Source organism: Petaurus breviceps, unplaced genomic scaffold (assembly GCF_028583685.1).
Source record: "Petaurus breviceps papuanus isolate PSGF00001 unplaced genomic scaffold, PetGlider_PUasm1.0 90769, whole genome shotgun sequence".
NCBI lineage: Eukaryota > Metazoa > Chordata > Mammalia > Diprotodontia > Petauridae > Petaurus > Petaurus breviceps.
Window position 1 is genome coordinate 17,359,003 of NW_027187341.1, and position 16,508 is coordinate 17,375,510.

The 16,508-nt window shown below is 38.3% G+C and overlaps 2 protein-coding genes across 6 annotated transcripts in view; one reads left to right on the forward strand and one right to left on the reverse strand.

Moving 5' to 3' along the window:
* The window catches only part of HYCC2 (hyccin PI4KA lipid kinase complex subunit 2), a 76,995-nt gene extending 68,334 nt beyond the window's left edge, over positions 1-8,661 (reverse strand). For 3 of the 4 annotated variants that reach the window (XM_069068757.1, XM_069068754.1, XM_069068756.1), the window contains exons 1-2: positions 8,529-8,661; positions 7,700-7,740 (exon numbers count right to left, since the gene is read on the reverse strand). The gene's annotated coding sequence lies outside the window, so the exon portion shown is untranslated. The other variant, XM_069068755.1, reaches the window with a different exon arrangement.
* A 33-nt stretch (positions 8,662-8,694) lies between these two features.
* NDUFB3 (NADH:ubiquinone oxidoreductase subunit B3) lies at positions 8,695-15,742 on the forward strand. 2 transcript variants are annotated; one of them, XM_069068759.1, is made up of 3 exons: positions 8,695-8,828; positions 13,797-13,944; positions 15,459-15,742. In XM_069068759.1, exons 2-3 carry the CDS (start codon positions 13,799-13,801, stop codon positions 15,622-15,624), a joined length of 312 nt encoding a protein of 103 aa, XP_068924860.1. In that variant the 5' UTR covers positions 8,695-8,828; positions 13,797-13,798; the 3' UTR covers positions 15,625-15,742. The 2 variants fall into 2 exon arrangements, with proteins under 2 accessions (XP_068924860.1, XP_068924859.1); XM_069068758.1 differs by lacking the exon at positions 8,695-8,828 and adding an exon at positions 8,895-9,054.
* Positions 15,743-16,508: the final 766 nt, after the last annotated feature.

Genomic DNA, 16,508 nt, shown 5'->3' on the forward strand with positions numbered 1-16,508 from the left:
ACTTCAAACTAATCACTATTACTGGCTAATTTAATTTTTCTCAAAGGAAAAAAAGTTTGATTAAAAATCAATGTTATGCTCCATATAAAACAACTGGCCAAGGTTACAGTCAAACCTCCTGGGATAAATAACACTGATTCCAAGTATCAGCAATAATTAATGAATAAACATTTATTAAGCACCTATCATGTATCAGACTCTGCTAAGAACTGAGGATACAAAAAGAGGCAAAAGATAGTCCCTGTCCTCAAAGAGTTTACAATTTAATGGGGGAAACAACATGCAAACAATTATCTACAAAGTAAGCAAGGATTAAGAGAAAATAATAAACAGAGGGAAGGTACCAGCATTAAGCAGGATTGGGGAAGACTTCCTGTAGAAGGTGGGATTTTAGTTAAGACTTAAAGGAAATCAGGGAGGTCACAGTCAGAATGGAGGAGAGAAAACATTCCAGACATGGGAGACAGCCAGAAAGAATGCCCCCAGCTGAGAGATGGAATATCTTGTTCATGGAGCAGCCAGGAGAAGCCAGTATCACTGGATCAAAAAGTACATGTTGGAGAATAAGGTGTAAAAAAGACTAGAAAGGAAGGAGGGGCTAGGTTATAAAAGGCTTTGAATGCCCAAAAAAAAGAGTATTTATTTGTATTTGCTCCTGGAGGCAAAAGGAAGCCATTAGAGTTTACTAAGTAGGGGTGTTTATATGATCAGACCTGCATTTTAGGAAAATCACTTTAGACACTAAATGGAAGATGGCTTGGAGTGGGGAAAAATTTGAGGCAGTCAGGCTATGGCAATAATCAAGGTGTGAAGTGGTGAGGCTGAACTAGAGGAGTGGTGGTCTCATCAGAGAGGAGACATATTTGAAAAACACTGCAAAGGGGAAAATGACAGAACCTGGAAATTCAGTATGAGGGGGTGAGAGATAGTGAATAACCAGGAAGATACGGTTGCCCTCTACAATAATGAAGGGGATGGGGAGAGTGTTTAGAAGTATGAGTTCTGTTTTGGACATATTGAGTTTAAGATGTCTACTAGATATTCAGTTTTAGATGTCTAAAAGGCAGCTGGAGATTAAGACTGGTGGTCAGCAGAGAATCTGGGGCAGGATAAGAAGATTTAAGAATCATCAGCACAGAGAGGGTAATTATATATATATGGGAGTTGATAAATAAAAGTTAAAGATTGGGGACTAAAACATTAGTGGTATCACTGGTATGTACATTTTAGTATCTTTTAGGAAATAGTTCCAGAGTGCTTTTCAGAATGGTTGAATCAATTCACAGCTCCGCCAATAGTGCAATATAGACCTTTCCCCCCCACAATCCCTCCAATATTTGTCATTTTCTTCTTTGATAGGTTGTTATGGGAATGGGAATCTAAAGATCTTCCCTGTCCCTAGGCCCTTTGATGGGCTTAAGTGACTCTGAGAACTTTCCCAGATTTGAAAATATACTCTGCCCCCAATAGGTTGAATGTGGTTACATGGAACCTGAGGTGGGAGGCTTGTTTTTCAGGATCGCCCACACCTTGTTACTTTGTAATTGAATAGTGGGTCAAGGGGGCTGTGACATTCTCTGACCCAGGAGAAGGCTATATATACTCTGATGTGAGGTTTTGCTTTGGGACTCACTTTGAGAAGAGTTGTGTGATTTGACCAGATGAGATTCTTGGCAGCCATTGAGCTCCCCCACCGGCTCTGAAAACCCAGATGTTGGTGCTTCCCTCTCTGGTAACTGACTAGGTATGGATGTAATGGTCAGACAGCTCAAAGCCTGTCTGCTGATCTGTTTCTCTGTCTCCTTGTAACTTCTGCTTGTAACTTGTTTGTATTCTCTGAAGTTCAGGATGCTGACTTTTCCCCCTGAACTAGGCAAATGGTATATGTTTGATTGATTAAAGTAAGATTGTTAACCCATTTTGAGTTGCTTTCCTTTAGAAAAGCAGATCTAGGAACCTACGTTGGCAGCCATCCTGGGTATGCTAGGGTGCTTGCTGCTACATAGGTTCAAGGTGGAACCTCAAAATTGTTTTAATTTGAATTTCTCTAATTAGTATTGATTTAGAACATTTTGTCAAATTCTTTTTAATAGCTTGGATTTCTTCCTTTGAAACTATTTGTTCATATCCTTTGACCATTAATCTATGAGGGAGGGAATGGTTCTTAAGTCTTACAAATCTGAATCAACTCTTTACATGATATGAGACCTTATCAGTGAAATCTGTTGTAAAAAAAAATGAACAAGTCACCTGTTTCCCACTTCTTTAATGTCATTCTCTATTTCCTATACATTATCAGATTTAGTCCTTCATTTCCTATCAGCTAGCTGCTCTGCTTAGTTTCAACTCCAGGAACATCCAGTCTCCCCCAGCTTATTACCTAAAATCTCATCAACATAGAGAGTGATTCAGCTTTGATAATTCAACACCTCAGCACCCTCAAGTAGCCTTTCTCCTTTTATTTGAGAATATAGCAATAAATTTCTCCTTCCTTACAGTGGGCTCAGAATTGTCCATCTAACACTTCATTTCCCATCAGATGCTCTGCTTGATACCCTCCTACCTTTTCAGCTTTTGTGTGTGTGTGTGTGTATTGTCTTCCCTCATTAGATTGCAAACTCCTTAAGGTAAGGAATCAGTCTTTCTTTTTCATATCCATATCCCCAGCACTTAGGACAGTGTCTGGTACATAGTGGGTATTTAATAAATTTTATAAAATACTGAGTAGATTGAAGCTGAATTCTTCCTTGAGCAAATAAAACCTATCTTACCTGTTCATATTTCTCAGTTTATTGCTCTAACATGGGTCCTATATTCTACTTATACTAATCTCCTTACTATCACCTACACAGACCATCCTTACTCTCATATAGATTATTTCTGTCACCTGTAATATCCTCTCTCCATAAAAACATATATTAGGTTTTCTTCAACATAAACTTTACCTACTTCTTCAATAATGGTTTCTTTTATTTTCTGTAAGACTTAAAATCCATTCACACATTTTTACACACATTATCCACAGTTGCTATAGAAGTCTAATCATTTCAACTAAACTGTAAATTCAAAGACAAGATGCTGGCCACACAAGTGGTGTTCAATGTACAAATGAAAATTAATAAATAAAAAACTCAAAGTACTCCAGATATCTACATAAGAAAAAAATCAGACACTGGATTTAAAAAAGACAACTAAAAAACCCAACCACAATGTTACATTGCCTGATAAGTATTATTATTATTTCACTGACTATATTAACACATATAACATCTAAAGAAAGAGCAAAAGTGAGGAAACTATGAAAAAAATGCTAAAACAGAAAAAAAAAACTAATACAGATACTAAATCTGAAACCACACACAATAATGCTTATATTCTCCCCATTACCTAATCAACTGAACTAATTCCTGTCTCAAAAAAAATGTTTAAATGGTACTATTAGCTTGCAGAATCGAATACAAGGAAAACTACTGACAAAGGAGTATATCATTACTCAACAGAACAAGAAACCAATTATTCAAAGATGTCTAAGATAAGGAGGAAAAGGTTCATTTTTAGGTAAATTGGTTATATTTTCTGTGTCAGTGCATTCTAAGGCAATAAATAATTTGTTTTAGAATCCATACTTTGCTAATCTGTATCAAATTGTTACTATAGTTTGAGCAGGCCTTTAAGCTACTTATATTTCAAATATAGAAGTTGTAATATTGAAAATAACAAATTCACTGCTCTCAGCATAGTATTCAACTAACTCTCTGTAACTCCTATATCCCTAGGATCTCTTCCTTCTCCTCACTCCTCCTACTTCAAGGCTATCTATTTACTGTTCATGTATGTCTCCATGGCAATAAAGTACCCAAGGAAATTCTAAAACCTCAAGAAAGGAAGACTAATTTTTATTATTTTTGCCGTGGTTGAATCTCTGGGATTCTTTAAGTAAACTATCACAAATAAATAATTTTGCCTCTTTACTTATGTAGTTTTAGTTACTTGCCTACATAGTTTCATTTATGTATTTATTTTCTTGCTTTTTCTTATTGCTATAGAGCTTCTAGTGAAGAGAATGGGTGTTTTGTTTTACCCCTGATCTTACTGGAAAAACTTTCTCTTGTAAATAACCTACTTACATTCTTAAGGTACTGGTTACCTTTTTAATGAAAGGTACATTTATTCCTGTGCTTTTTTTTTTTTTTAGTATTTTAACATAAATGACTGCTGTATTGTGCCAAACATTTTTTTTCCTTATCTAAAGAAAAAGAAAGATTAATTTCCCCACTGAACCCATGTCATGGTCAGCAGAATGAGCTTAGGAAAGAAAAAATGTTTTCTAGATCCAAGTTTTGTGACCTTTTGGACAAAGAACAAAGTTTACAACTAAGACACTTCTTATGAAAAAGTAAAAGGTACAAGACCTTTGACCAAAAATTTTCCTCCAAATCTTATCAGTGTAATTCTAGAAAATCAAGTTAAGAGACAGAATAGAAGATAATACATATTAACAAATATCTGTATAACTCTGGGCAAGTCATTTAACCTCTATGTCCCTATGGCAAATCTCCAGGTCTTATCTACTAAGCTAGAGAGAAGTAGCAAACTGCTGTTATGCTGTTATTGAAGTAGGAGTTCCTTCCAACAATGAAATCAAACATCTTTCACAATCACGAACATCAATGCAATTCTGCATGGATCTATATCTTAAAAAAAAATTACCTACGCCTAAAAGTAACAGTAGACAAGTGAATTAAAATTAAAATTGAAGTAGTAATATTATTCTGGCTACTTCAGTTCACTGCTAGAAGATGTATTGCAGTTATGACAGTAAGTGAAAATTTGGTAAATTTTTAGTAATTTAAGTTAAAATTGGATGAAAATGTCTGTGAAGCTGGCAAATCTCTTCTGTACAACCAAAATGTCACAGTTCTTGGTCTAGTATAAACACTTAGGTCTTCAATGAGATCAGACACTTCAATAATATTAGTAACTAGTACACTGAGGGAAGCAATAGTGATTTGGGCTCAACGAATCTTTCTGTATAGAAAATAAGTCATAAGGACTAAAAATGAGCTCTACTTTTCAATCTTTTGGGCTAATCCCCTCTAGGACATACTAGTCTGCACATGATAAATAGGTAGAACAATATTCTGGAAGTACACAAAATACTAACCAGAAGAAAGGTAGAAGAGAAGACTTTTTAGATACAAAAGGAAAACTGGGAAACCATAAACAAAGATTTAAAAAGTACATCTGTTCTGGAAGGAGAGACATAATTTAATGACTATATTTATTGTTAGTCACTCTCTTAATGGTATTATGCACATATTTCATTTCAGTATCAAATTTCTTGGTATTTTTTCTATTAAAAAAATACTCAAGTCAAGCAGAAGACGATTTTAGAACTTATACTTCCTAATTACAAATATCAAAATTTCATGTTAAAAGAGGTAAAACTTCCATAACATTAATAAGCTTATAAATTAGGTATTCAAAAACCATTTCAAGGTCCATTTTAGATCAATTTTATATTCCTAATGGCACCTCAAACTCAACATGTCCAAAACTACCAAACATCTCTATCCCTGTTAGACCATTCCAAGCACTCAGACTCAAAATTTCAAAACTCATTTTGATTCTTTCCCTTCTTAACCCCCCAAAAGCAGTTGCTAAATTTTGTCTCTGCAATATTTCTGGCACTTATCTCCTCTTTTACCAAGAACCTAATATAGAACCTCATTACCTCTCAACTAGACTAGTAGTTTCCTGATGATGGAAACCCTTCTGGCCTGTTCCCTCTCTAATTTAAGTTTCATATTGCTGCCGGGGTAATTTTCCTAAACATCTGATACTCTTATCTTCATGATTTGGTTTTAACCTATCGTTCCAACGTTTTTCCAGAGTACTCCCTGATGGTATAAGTTCTCAAGCCAAACTAGACTATTCTTCATACTTTCTAGTTTTTATACTAACTCTTTACAAAGACCTTCCAATCACACCTGAGTTTCCCCTTCCCCTCCATCCACCACCATCTCCACCTATAGAAATATTCTCCATGCTCCTATTCAGTTGCTAACCTCCTCTAATGAAGCCTTCCCTGATCTCCAGCCAGAAATAATTTCCCATCAACCAATCTCTCTCATTTCTATTTTGTGTTCTTGTGCTTTAAGCATTTAGGCAGCTAGGTGGCACTGTGCCTGGAGTCAGGAGGATGAGTTCAAATTCGACCTCAGACACTCCTCAGCTAGGTGACCCTGAGAGACAAGTCATTTAAATTTGGTTTGTCTCCATTTCCTCAACTGTAAAATGGGGAAAATAACAGTACCTACCTCCGGGTTGTTGCAAAGTTCAATTGAGATAATCTTTAGCACAGTAGGTGTTATATAAATGCTTATTCCCTTCTCTTCCTCATCACATGTCAACTTTAAAATTAAATTATAAACTCCCTGAAGACAAGAATCATATTGTTTTTCATCTTTGTATCCTCAGACCCTAGCACAGTACACCTAGCTGGCATTTAATAAATACCACTTGAACTGAAGATAAGCAAAATACTAAAATCTTCATGACTGTTCAATATCAACAATTAATATCCTTGTACATACTTTCAAGTAATGGATAACTTGGTTTACTATTCCTCAAGACACAGGAGTTCATTTCCATATAATATTCAGCCCAATTACATTCTACAATGACACCTGCTGGCCATTCAGAATTAGTCATTAGCTCTCCAAATAGTCTGGTATTCTGGTTACATAACAGGAAAAAAAACAACACAGGCATAAAAGCAAAAATTACTTTCAGGAATCTCAGCACATTTATAAATAAAATTTAAGATTACAAGGATTTTACTAAAAGGAAGGATTGGAAATAGGCTATGTGAAGGCAGACAAGCTTGATCAAAGGCATAAAAATATTTAAAATAAAATCACTCTTTACATAGTGCCTAGGACATAAATACTTGTTAACTGATTCAAAGAATCATCTTTTTTCCCCACCTGAAATTCAAAATTAGGTGTCAGATTTTAATAGTGAAATTATTGTGGGTGAAGGGATACTATATTAGGAAGTAGTTCTGACACTGGGTACCAGAATATAATACTTGAGAGTAATTTTAAGAAAATGACATACTTGCTAAAACTACTTTTGTCCTTACTTGTTTAAAAATATATGAAATCAACTAATAAAGAACTAATTAATAAATCAATTCATAAAGAACAATATATATATATGAAATCAAGAATTTTTTTTTTGTAATTTAAATAATTCTATCTCAAAATTCTGTTTTTTTCCTATGCTTTACAACCCAGGCTTTCTAATCCGGTCAGAATTTGTTCTTCCATAATGAATATTAAGGAAGTAGCTGCAATTCAGTCGCTATTTATTTCACCTTATCTACCAAACTGCCATGTTTCAGGCATTTGCAGTCAATTATTGTCTTTATAACAAGAGAATCATAACTAACTTAAACAGTGAATATTTACAGCTAGTTAGAGCTACGAAAACATTTTCAAGAATGTTTCCTTAACAAGCAAATAAGTCTTGCCAAAAACCACAGCAAATAGTATTTGTAGCTATCTTTCTAATTTCAGGTCATTTTCTTTGCAGCACATTCCCCAAGGTTCCCATTCGCAGGTAATAACGATGCAACACGGAGTTTCCCATTCATTACACCTCCTCCCAAAGCAAGCTCCCAATTTATACCTACCTCCTATCGTTGATCCCAGAAGCTCAAGCGTCTCTTCTTTCCTGAAGGAAGAAAAACATTCAAAACCGTGCTATTAGCCTTGAGAATTAAAGCAAAATATAAGTTCACAAGCCACGAAACTTTAAAACCTGTTCCAAAACAGAACTCTCAACCCCGAGACTTAACAAATACACATCTGGCATAATCTCTCCGTGACTCCTCTGGTTTCACCCCTGTCGCCCGACAGTCCGCCCCCTAAACTGTGCCCAGAGTACCCGGGCCATGGACACACCAACCCCTCCATCGGAAAGAGATGAACGGTGTGTCGGTGAGTGTGAAACAACCAAGGGTTACATAACGTGCACCTACAAAGGGCTCCGAGGATCTGACAGCCTGATCTGTACTGATGTACCTTTCCTTCTTCGCATCCCACCTACCCCCCACCTCCATCCCATCACCTCAACAAAGAGGCTCGTTCCACTCAGGTGCCAGCAAAGCCTCAAGCTCCGGGCAAGGAATTCCTTCCAGCCTAATCTACACCTTCTTTACTCCCGGCCCCGCAGGCCCCACCTAGAACCCCAGCCCTGGGGCCCGCGACACCGCCCCCGCCGGGGTCTTCCCGAGCGGCCGCAACCGCCTCCTCCTCAAGACCCTGCTGGCGTTTACCTGGGCAGCCAGAGGCTCGGAAGCAGCTGAATGACTGACTGACCAACCGACCCCTCGGGCTCCCCGACCCTTTCCCTCGGTCCAGCCCCTCCAGCGCGGCGCACTCTCTTTCACTCGGCCAAGAAGGGAACCACCCATCCGCGTCGGCCGCGTCGAGTTCCTCGACCGCTCAGCAGGCGCCTACCTGTCACCGCCGCGGTCCCCTTCCTGCTCCAAGACCTGCCGCCGCCGCCTCTCACAGCGGCCGGCCAACTGCAACACAACAACCCTCCCTCCCATTGGGCGGCTCCACGCCCTCAACAACGGGCAGGTTTATTGGCCGCTGAGCTCTCTCCACATTTCCCGCCCCCTACTCCGCCTTCAGCTGCGTGCATCACCCAAAGGGTTCCGCAACCTAGATCCCGTTCACCTCGGCGCTCCAATATTCAGCTTCAGTCGCTTTCTTCTAAGCAGCCAGGACAAAAATGGCTGAGCACTGAGGCAGGCAAGTTAAGGCCTCTTCCCCACCCCCTACCATTCTTTTATCTTCTGCGTCCCGCCTTCCCCATCTCTCCACTGCTCTTGGAACGTTTCAACTAGCCTCGGGTTCCCCCCCCCCCCCCAGGTAGTTCCGTCCGGTCAACTTCCGCTTCCTTCTGACTCTGGCTGGGGGGGGTGGGGGGGGCGGTGTTGAGATTCCAGTGTCCCTGGGAGGTCAAGATTCCTGTCAGGTAACTCCGGGAGGAGGGAAGGGGGAGGGGAGAGCAAAGGTGCGGGACCTCCGGGCCGGGGGACAGGAAGGTGGGACTCGTCTGCCCCGTTGGCGGGGTTCGCGCCAGGGGAGCAAAGGAGGGTACCCGTGACCCTCGCGTTACTCTCCTTGGTGCTCTCGGCGCTCAGAGCAGGCCCGCCCCCACTGTGGGAGACGCTGCGTCCTCTGCTCCGCCGTTTGGAATCATCGATCTCTCGCGTATCCCGGAGCTCGCTCCCCAACCCTTGAAACCGTCAGGTCACTCTGACCTTCGCTATCCACATAGTGTCTTCCAGCTTGTACGAGTGCGAGGGCCTTGCCGCGATACAACAGCTACCATAGTTCAGGGTACAGGGCTTGTTCTTACTACCTTTATTGATTATCCTGTATCAGTCAGCCCATTTGCTTTTTATCGTGCCACCATGACACCGCTCCCCACCCCCACCCCTTAAGATCCCTAAAACTTAAGGAGCAGATGCCCCAGCCACTGAGTGCCACTGCCTCTCCTCACTACATCCGATCAAATGAGTTAACATCCTGGCTCACGAGCTCCAGTGCTTGTTGCCTGCCTTCCCGTAATTCCTCCACTTCTGCTCTGTAAGACTGTAAGCTCCTGGGGGGCCGGGACTCTCTTTTAGCTTTCCTTTGTATTCTCAGTGCCTAGCATGGACGGACCGCATCCAAATCCCTATTGCCTCCATCGTGACCTTAATCCAGCAGGCATCTCCCCTTAAATATCTGCACCTTTTTTTTTTCCAACTGCCCCCTTCCCTTCTGCCTACAAACATGCTGAAATCTCTCAGTCTTTATTATAACAAAGAAGGAAGACCTTCCTTTGACCTTTTAACCTATACAATTACTGCCCCATATCCGTCTTGCTCTTCTGTGCTAACTTAATTAAAAGGTTGTCCACAGTGGATGACTCCAATTCCTCACTACCTGTTCTTTTCAACCTTTTGTCCTAGATGAAGTGAGGGGTGGGGTCCTGTTTGCCAAATCTAATAGCCTTTTTGCATTCCTCTTTTACATTGAGCATTTAACCCTTTTTGCTACCCTTCCAGTAGTCTTTCCTCCTTTCTTAGCTTCAGCTACACTTCTGAATTGCTTCTCTGCGTTTTGATAGTAGTTCATCCTCTTTCCACCTCCTTCAGCACAGAACTGATACTTCCAGTGCACAGATGTGTTACGCTCTCCATAACTGGACTTTAATTCGTCATTCCAGGATTATTTCATAGTATATACATGTTCCATAAAAGTCTGTCCTTGCCCTCTTCCTTCTCTACAATCCATTCCTTGTTGACATCATTTATTACCACAGCTTCAGCTACCCTCTTTTTGCAGATGACTGCCAAAACTTTAATCTCCAGTCCTGATCTATCTTCTCAGCTCTAAACTCACATCTCTTGAGAACTTATAGGACTTCAGTACCTGGTATCTCCCAGTACCTGGCACTCTAAGCTCCTCAGATCTAAAACCACTTTTAGTATAGGGTTTTAGGTTGGAAAGGACTTTAGAGAGAATTTAATCCAATGACTTTTTATGAATTAGGATATTTGAAGTCCCAAGATACTAAATGATATATGGCCCTCTAAATAATGTACTAAAAAGTACATTATACAGATTTTTGTGAAGATCAAATTACATGATTTATGTAGAATAATTTGCAAACGTTAAAGCACCATATAGATAAAGTTGTTGTTACTTATTGTAGTAAATTGAAGGGCAAAGACTCTGTGATATCTTCCCTTGTATCTAGCACCATACTCTTTAAGGAGAGGGACTATTATTCTTCATCTTTGTATCCCTGACACTGTTCCTTAGACATAGTAGGCATTTATGTTTGTTGAATTTTTAAAAAAGTAGTAATATCAATGGACAATGGGTTCAGATTATTAAAAGTCAAGTTCCTACCCTTTGTCTTTTTTTTTTTTGGAGGGGGAAGGCAGGGCAGTTGGGTTTAAGTGATTTGCCCAAGGTCACATGGCTGTGTGTGTGTGTGTGTGTGTGTGTGTGTGTGTGTGTGTGTGTGTGAAGTGTCTTCAGTCCAGATTTGAACTCAGGTCCTCCTGACTCCAGGGCCAGTGCTCTCTATTCACTGTGCCACCTAGCCGCCTCCCTACCCTTTGTCTTAAACAGTAAGCTACAAAAGTTGAAAATAACACAAACTACCAATCACACTCACTCTTTTAGGCTGTTTTGCTTAACTTTTATTGAAAAGTACTATTGAGGGTAGGGATGGGAATGTAGGAAAGTAATATATCAAAATAATGGGGGGGGTTTTAAGTCCCTCCTTAAAAATCCCCCATAAAATCAGCATCCTTCTTTTTGCAGTATGCCGCCGTTTGGCTTATTTGTGTGCTTACCAGACTTAGACAGCTTGACCTAGTTTCCTCATATCATGTCACTGGTTTCTAGGCTCTTCAGTTGTTAGAGGGAAAATAGCATTTCATTGAGTCTGTAATGCAGGCAGGTATGAAGGGCATTTGAATTGGTCCTGATGAAGGGTAGTCTTACAGTTTTACCTCACAATACAAAAGAGTAGTGGAAAAATACTGTATTCTCCCCTCTCTTTCCCCTCCTTATCCCCTGCTCTCCCCCCCCCCATTATATGGTGAGGATACCTTAATTCTTCAATCTCTGGCACATTTATTAATCTAAATAATCTAAAGGAAAGGAGACTTTGTTCTTCCTAATATCACCTACCAAATAAAGTTCTATCCCTTAACTCAAAAAATTTTCATTTACAGCTGATACTTAAATGTATACAACTTTACTCCAAAGTACTTTTATACATGAAGAGAATATTTAATTTGTGGATGAAAATATTTGACAGGGGAAAAACTTTTCTGTTATTTTTTAAAAAGTTTTGTCTAGATCTTAACATTTAGAACCACCAGCTTTAGCCAAACCATCATTTACAACCATCACAATTTAATCGAACAATAACCAGTCATTTATAAGTGATTACTGTGTGCTAGGCAGTGTGCTAATAACCACATGGAGATAGAGAAAAAGGTAAAAACTGTCCATGCCCTGTAGGAGCTTATGGACATTCATGAGCAGAATGAAGTAAGCAGAACCAGGAAATTATTACACAATATTACACAACTACAGCAGTGTAAATGGTAGGAACAACCAAAAAAAGCTTCATGAAATAGAATGCTAATAATTATAATGACCAAGCTTGACCCCCAAACAAAAGAGAAGAAAATGTTGAGGGCTCCATCCTTGTAGAGATGGAGAATGATGGGCGTGGGACATTGCATGTAATACTGCCTGACTCAGTTGATGTGTTGATTGCTTTTGCCAATATGCCTTTTTTTTTTTTTAATAAGGAATACCTTCTAAGTTAGGCATGAGAAGAGTGATATGTTCACAAGTAAAGGTGATATGGGGCAGCTAGGTGGTGCAGTGAATAGAGCACTGGCCCTGGAGTCAGGAAGACCCGAGTTTATATCCAGCCTCAGACACTTAACACAAAAACTAGCCATATGACCTTGGGCAAGTCACTTAACCCCAATTGTCCTCCAAAAAGCAAAAAAAAAAAAAAGGAGTAAAGGTGATATAAACATAAAAGATAACAAGGTTTGTTTATTTTTAATTTAAATCATATCAGAAAATGTCTCGAAGGTAGAAAGAGCACTTGATTTGAAGCCAGAAGGTCTGGGTTCTAGTTCTGAGCTCCAATGTATCTAATTTTATGAATATGGAATCAGATGAATGGATAAAAAATGGTATTCTTGCCTAGGATCATAACGAAACTCAAAGGGACCATTGTGATCAGCTAGTCCAGAGATGTCAAACACTATCACATGCAGCCCAGCAGGGAACCTGAACTACATTAAGGTGTAATTGAGATAAGCTTAATAAAACAAATAAAAATACAATAAAACATTGTCCCATATTATTTTCCAAGTCAATACATGGCCTGCAACTAACCTTATATATGGTTTAGTGGTCCCCCTTTCTATTTGAGTTTGACACTACAGATCTGTTGCAGGCATGTTATTTTATAGATGAGGAAACTGAGGCCAAGAGACAGTGTGTCTGTTCATGGTAATAAAGAAATAAATATCAGATCTGAGAATCAACCTAGGTCCTCTGATTTCAAATTAAATCCTCCCCTCACCATATCATACTTCAAATGATAATTTTAAAATTAAGTTATTTTTAAATAGACTGATTACACCCCAATTTTTTCTATACTACCCTGCATTTTGAATTTCAATATGTTCTATGACAAATGCTGAGTTACTCCTGCTAATCTTGTAATTTCTTTCTTTTTTTTTGTAATTTTTCTTTCAACAACCTAATCTGAAGCCCTTTTTAATCATCCTAGTGACATTAAAAACCCAATTTGTATATTTACTGTGTAATCTTGGAATTGGGGTTATATGATTAAAAAAAATAAACTAGTAGTGTGATAAAATTGGGGTAATACCATTTGTTCTACCTACCTTACAGAGTTGCAGTTCAACAAACATTTAAGTCCCTGATATATTCAATGGACTGTTGATTTGAGATAGTAAGATTTACAAAATGCTCAAAAGATATGAGCTATCATTGAGAGATGAAGCACTTATTAAACCCTTACTCTGCACCAGGCCTTATACTAAGCAATGGGGTTACAGGTACAAGCAAACAAAAAAGGCCTTACTTTCTTATGATTAACATGAAATCATAGGCTATATATTTCTTGCTTATTTTAATTTCTTTCTATAGGCATGGCACATGGACATGAGCATGAGCATGGACATGGTCATGGAAAAATTGAACTCCCTGATTACAAACAGTGGAAGATAGAAGGAACACCACTCCAACGAGTCCAGGAGAGGTTGGCTAAGCAAGGTCTCAGGGATCCATGGGGCCGGTAAGAGGACCTCAGTAAATCATTCTGTAACATTAGTTAGGACATCAGTTATTGTTTCCTACATATCCTTTCCTGAAGAGAAGAAAAATTGTAAAGTTTGCATTATATTGATTTTTTGTTAGCTGTACTCTCTCGCATGCAGCAGGAGTCTTCCTGATGGGTGATAAAAGCTTTTCCACAGATATGTATTGCAGGGATCGGTGAGTCATGGCATATTTTGTGCTCTAGAAAAGAGGTTATCATCATCTAAATTGATCTTATACGTCTAGTCTCTAGCCATTTCAGTCGATTTTAGGAAGACTTTTGAGTGGTAATCTATATTTATCCAGGGTAATTGTGCTTGTAGGAAAATTAGTCATACCCATTGTTGTCCTAACATCCAGCAGGATATTCTTTTTTTATTTTTTAAATAATATTTTTTCCAATTATATGTAAAGACAATTTTTAACATTAATTTTTTTTTAAAATTTGAGTTCCAAATTTTCTCCCTCTCTCCCTAATCTCCTCCCTCTTTAAAGATGATAAGCAATTTGATATAAATTATATATATATATATATATATCATGTAAAAACATTTCCATATTAGTCATATTGTGAAAAAAGAATCAGACCAAAAGAAAAAAAAACATGAAAAAAATAAAGTGAACAATGCTTCAATCTGTGTTCAGATTCCAGTTCTTTCTCTGGATGTGGATAACATTTTTCATCATGAGTCATTTGGAACTCTCTTGAATCATTATATTGCTGAGAATAGCCAAGCCATTCATAATTGATCATTGTACAGTATTGCTGTCACAGTGTACAGTGTTCTCCTGGTTCTGCTCACTTCATTTGCATCTGTTCGTGTAAGTCTTTCTAGTCATAAGAAATGACAAGCAGATTGATTTCAGATCAGACTGTTCAACTTGTTCAGCCATTCCCCAAGTGATGAGCATCCCCTAAATTTCCTATTCTTTGCCACCAAGAGAAAAGTGAACAGGATATTCTTTTCTAAAGTGCTATCAGCTCCATTCACCCTTCTGTTTTAAAAGTAGCCAGAAGGAAAAATGCCAGAGCAAGAAACAATAATTTGTGCTTCTCCGTATAGGACCCCATCTCTCTGAAAACAGCTGTAATGACCATTAAGTGATTATAGTTTATATAAGTGATGTAGTTTTATGCCTGGCTGGATCTATCCCAGAGACCCAGGATTTTATTAAATGCTTTTATAATAGCATACTTACTCCCTCTGGACACAAGAAAAATCAAGCTGAATAACTCTTAACTCAATAAAATCTAAAGTAACAAGACTACAATGAAATACATGATTGTTCATTCCTACATTATCTTTGTTTTACATGTTAAGTTCAGGCATAAATAGATTAATCTATGTTATTCCATGGAAAACTAGCTGATTGATTATTATTAGAACCTCTATGCATATATCTGAAAGTTAGGAATTAAATATGAAATTTTACAACCAGGTAATTGTGACCAAGACTTTATTTTCTGATTTTTTTTTTTTTAACTCCTAGCAATGAAGCTTGGCGATACATGGGTCGTTTTGGAAAACCTCCTACTTTATGGGCTGCTTTGTCAAGAGGATTCAAATGGGGTTTTGGAGCATTTTTATTAGCTGTCGGAGTGGAATATTTCCTGACTGCTCCAAAGAATGAGGAGGAACATGCTTCTAAACACTGAAGTTAAGACATAGAGGAGTCATAGCTAATTATTTAAAGTGAATGTTTGCTGTTCTGTCATTTGCTTACTTGCCATGTTAAAAGATTAATATTAAAATTTCACTTGGTAAAAGAGCCTATCTACCTGGTTTTGTCATTGTATCCAAATACATAACATACAAATCTAAATCAGTTTGGATCAGAGTACTTAAGGTGATATATACTCCTAGGTAGGCTCTCAGATATTTTTGTGAAAGTTGATCTTGGTTCTTTTGCCCAAGATGAAAGTTTCTAAGTTATGTATATGGGACAAATTCTTCACTACCTAATCTTATTCGGTGGCCCAAACACACACATTTTCCCTTAAGTTATTATTTTCTGCTCTTGAAGTCAAACATTCACTAAATTCTTACAGTGTGCTATGTGTTTTTTTTTTTTAAGCAATCGGGGTTAAGTAACTTGCTCAAGGTTACACAGCCAGGTGTTTCTGGGTGAGTGCTAAGTGTCTGAGCCCAGGGTTCTATCCCCAGGTCATCCCGACACTGGAGCCGGTGCTTCTACTTACTGTGCTACCTGGCCACCCCTACAGTGTGCTATGTAAAATGTTTATGTTAAATGTTAGAATACAAAGATGAAAAATGACATAGTTCTTGCCTTTCTGGAGCTTATAATCTTATTAAAGATACTACACATACTCAAATATAATCCAAGATAAAATGTATTGGGGGCAAAAGAGAAATCCAGCAGAGCTCTAGGAAAATTTAATGATAGAGAAATCTTTTTTGGGTAGGGAAATCAAGGAAGATTTTATGGAAGAAGGGACACCTAGGTTGGGCCTTTAACAGGTAATAAAAGGAGGGATTTTGTTCTACACATGGGATATAGCATGTCAAATTCAAGAAAGCG

What these genes read in the sequence shown, in the direction of transcription:
- NDUFB3 (XM_069068759.1), top strand. Translation starts at nt 13,799, where the DNA reads ATGGCACATGGACATGAGCATGAGCATGGACATGGTCATGGAAAAATT. An exon ending in CTCAGGGATCCATGGGGCCG is followed by an intron (nt 13,945 to 15,458) that starts GTAAGAGGACCT and finishes TTTAACTCCTAG; the next exon opens with CAATGAAGCTTGGCGATACA.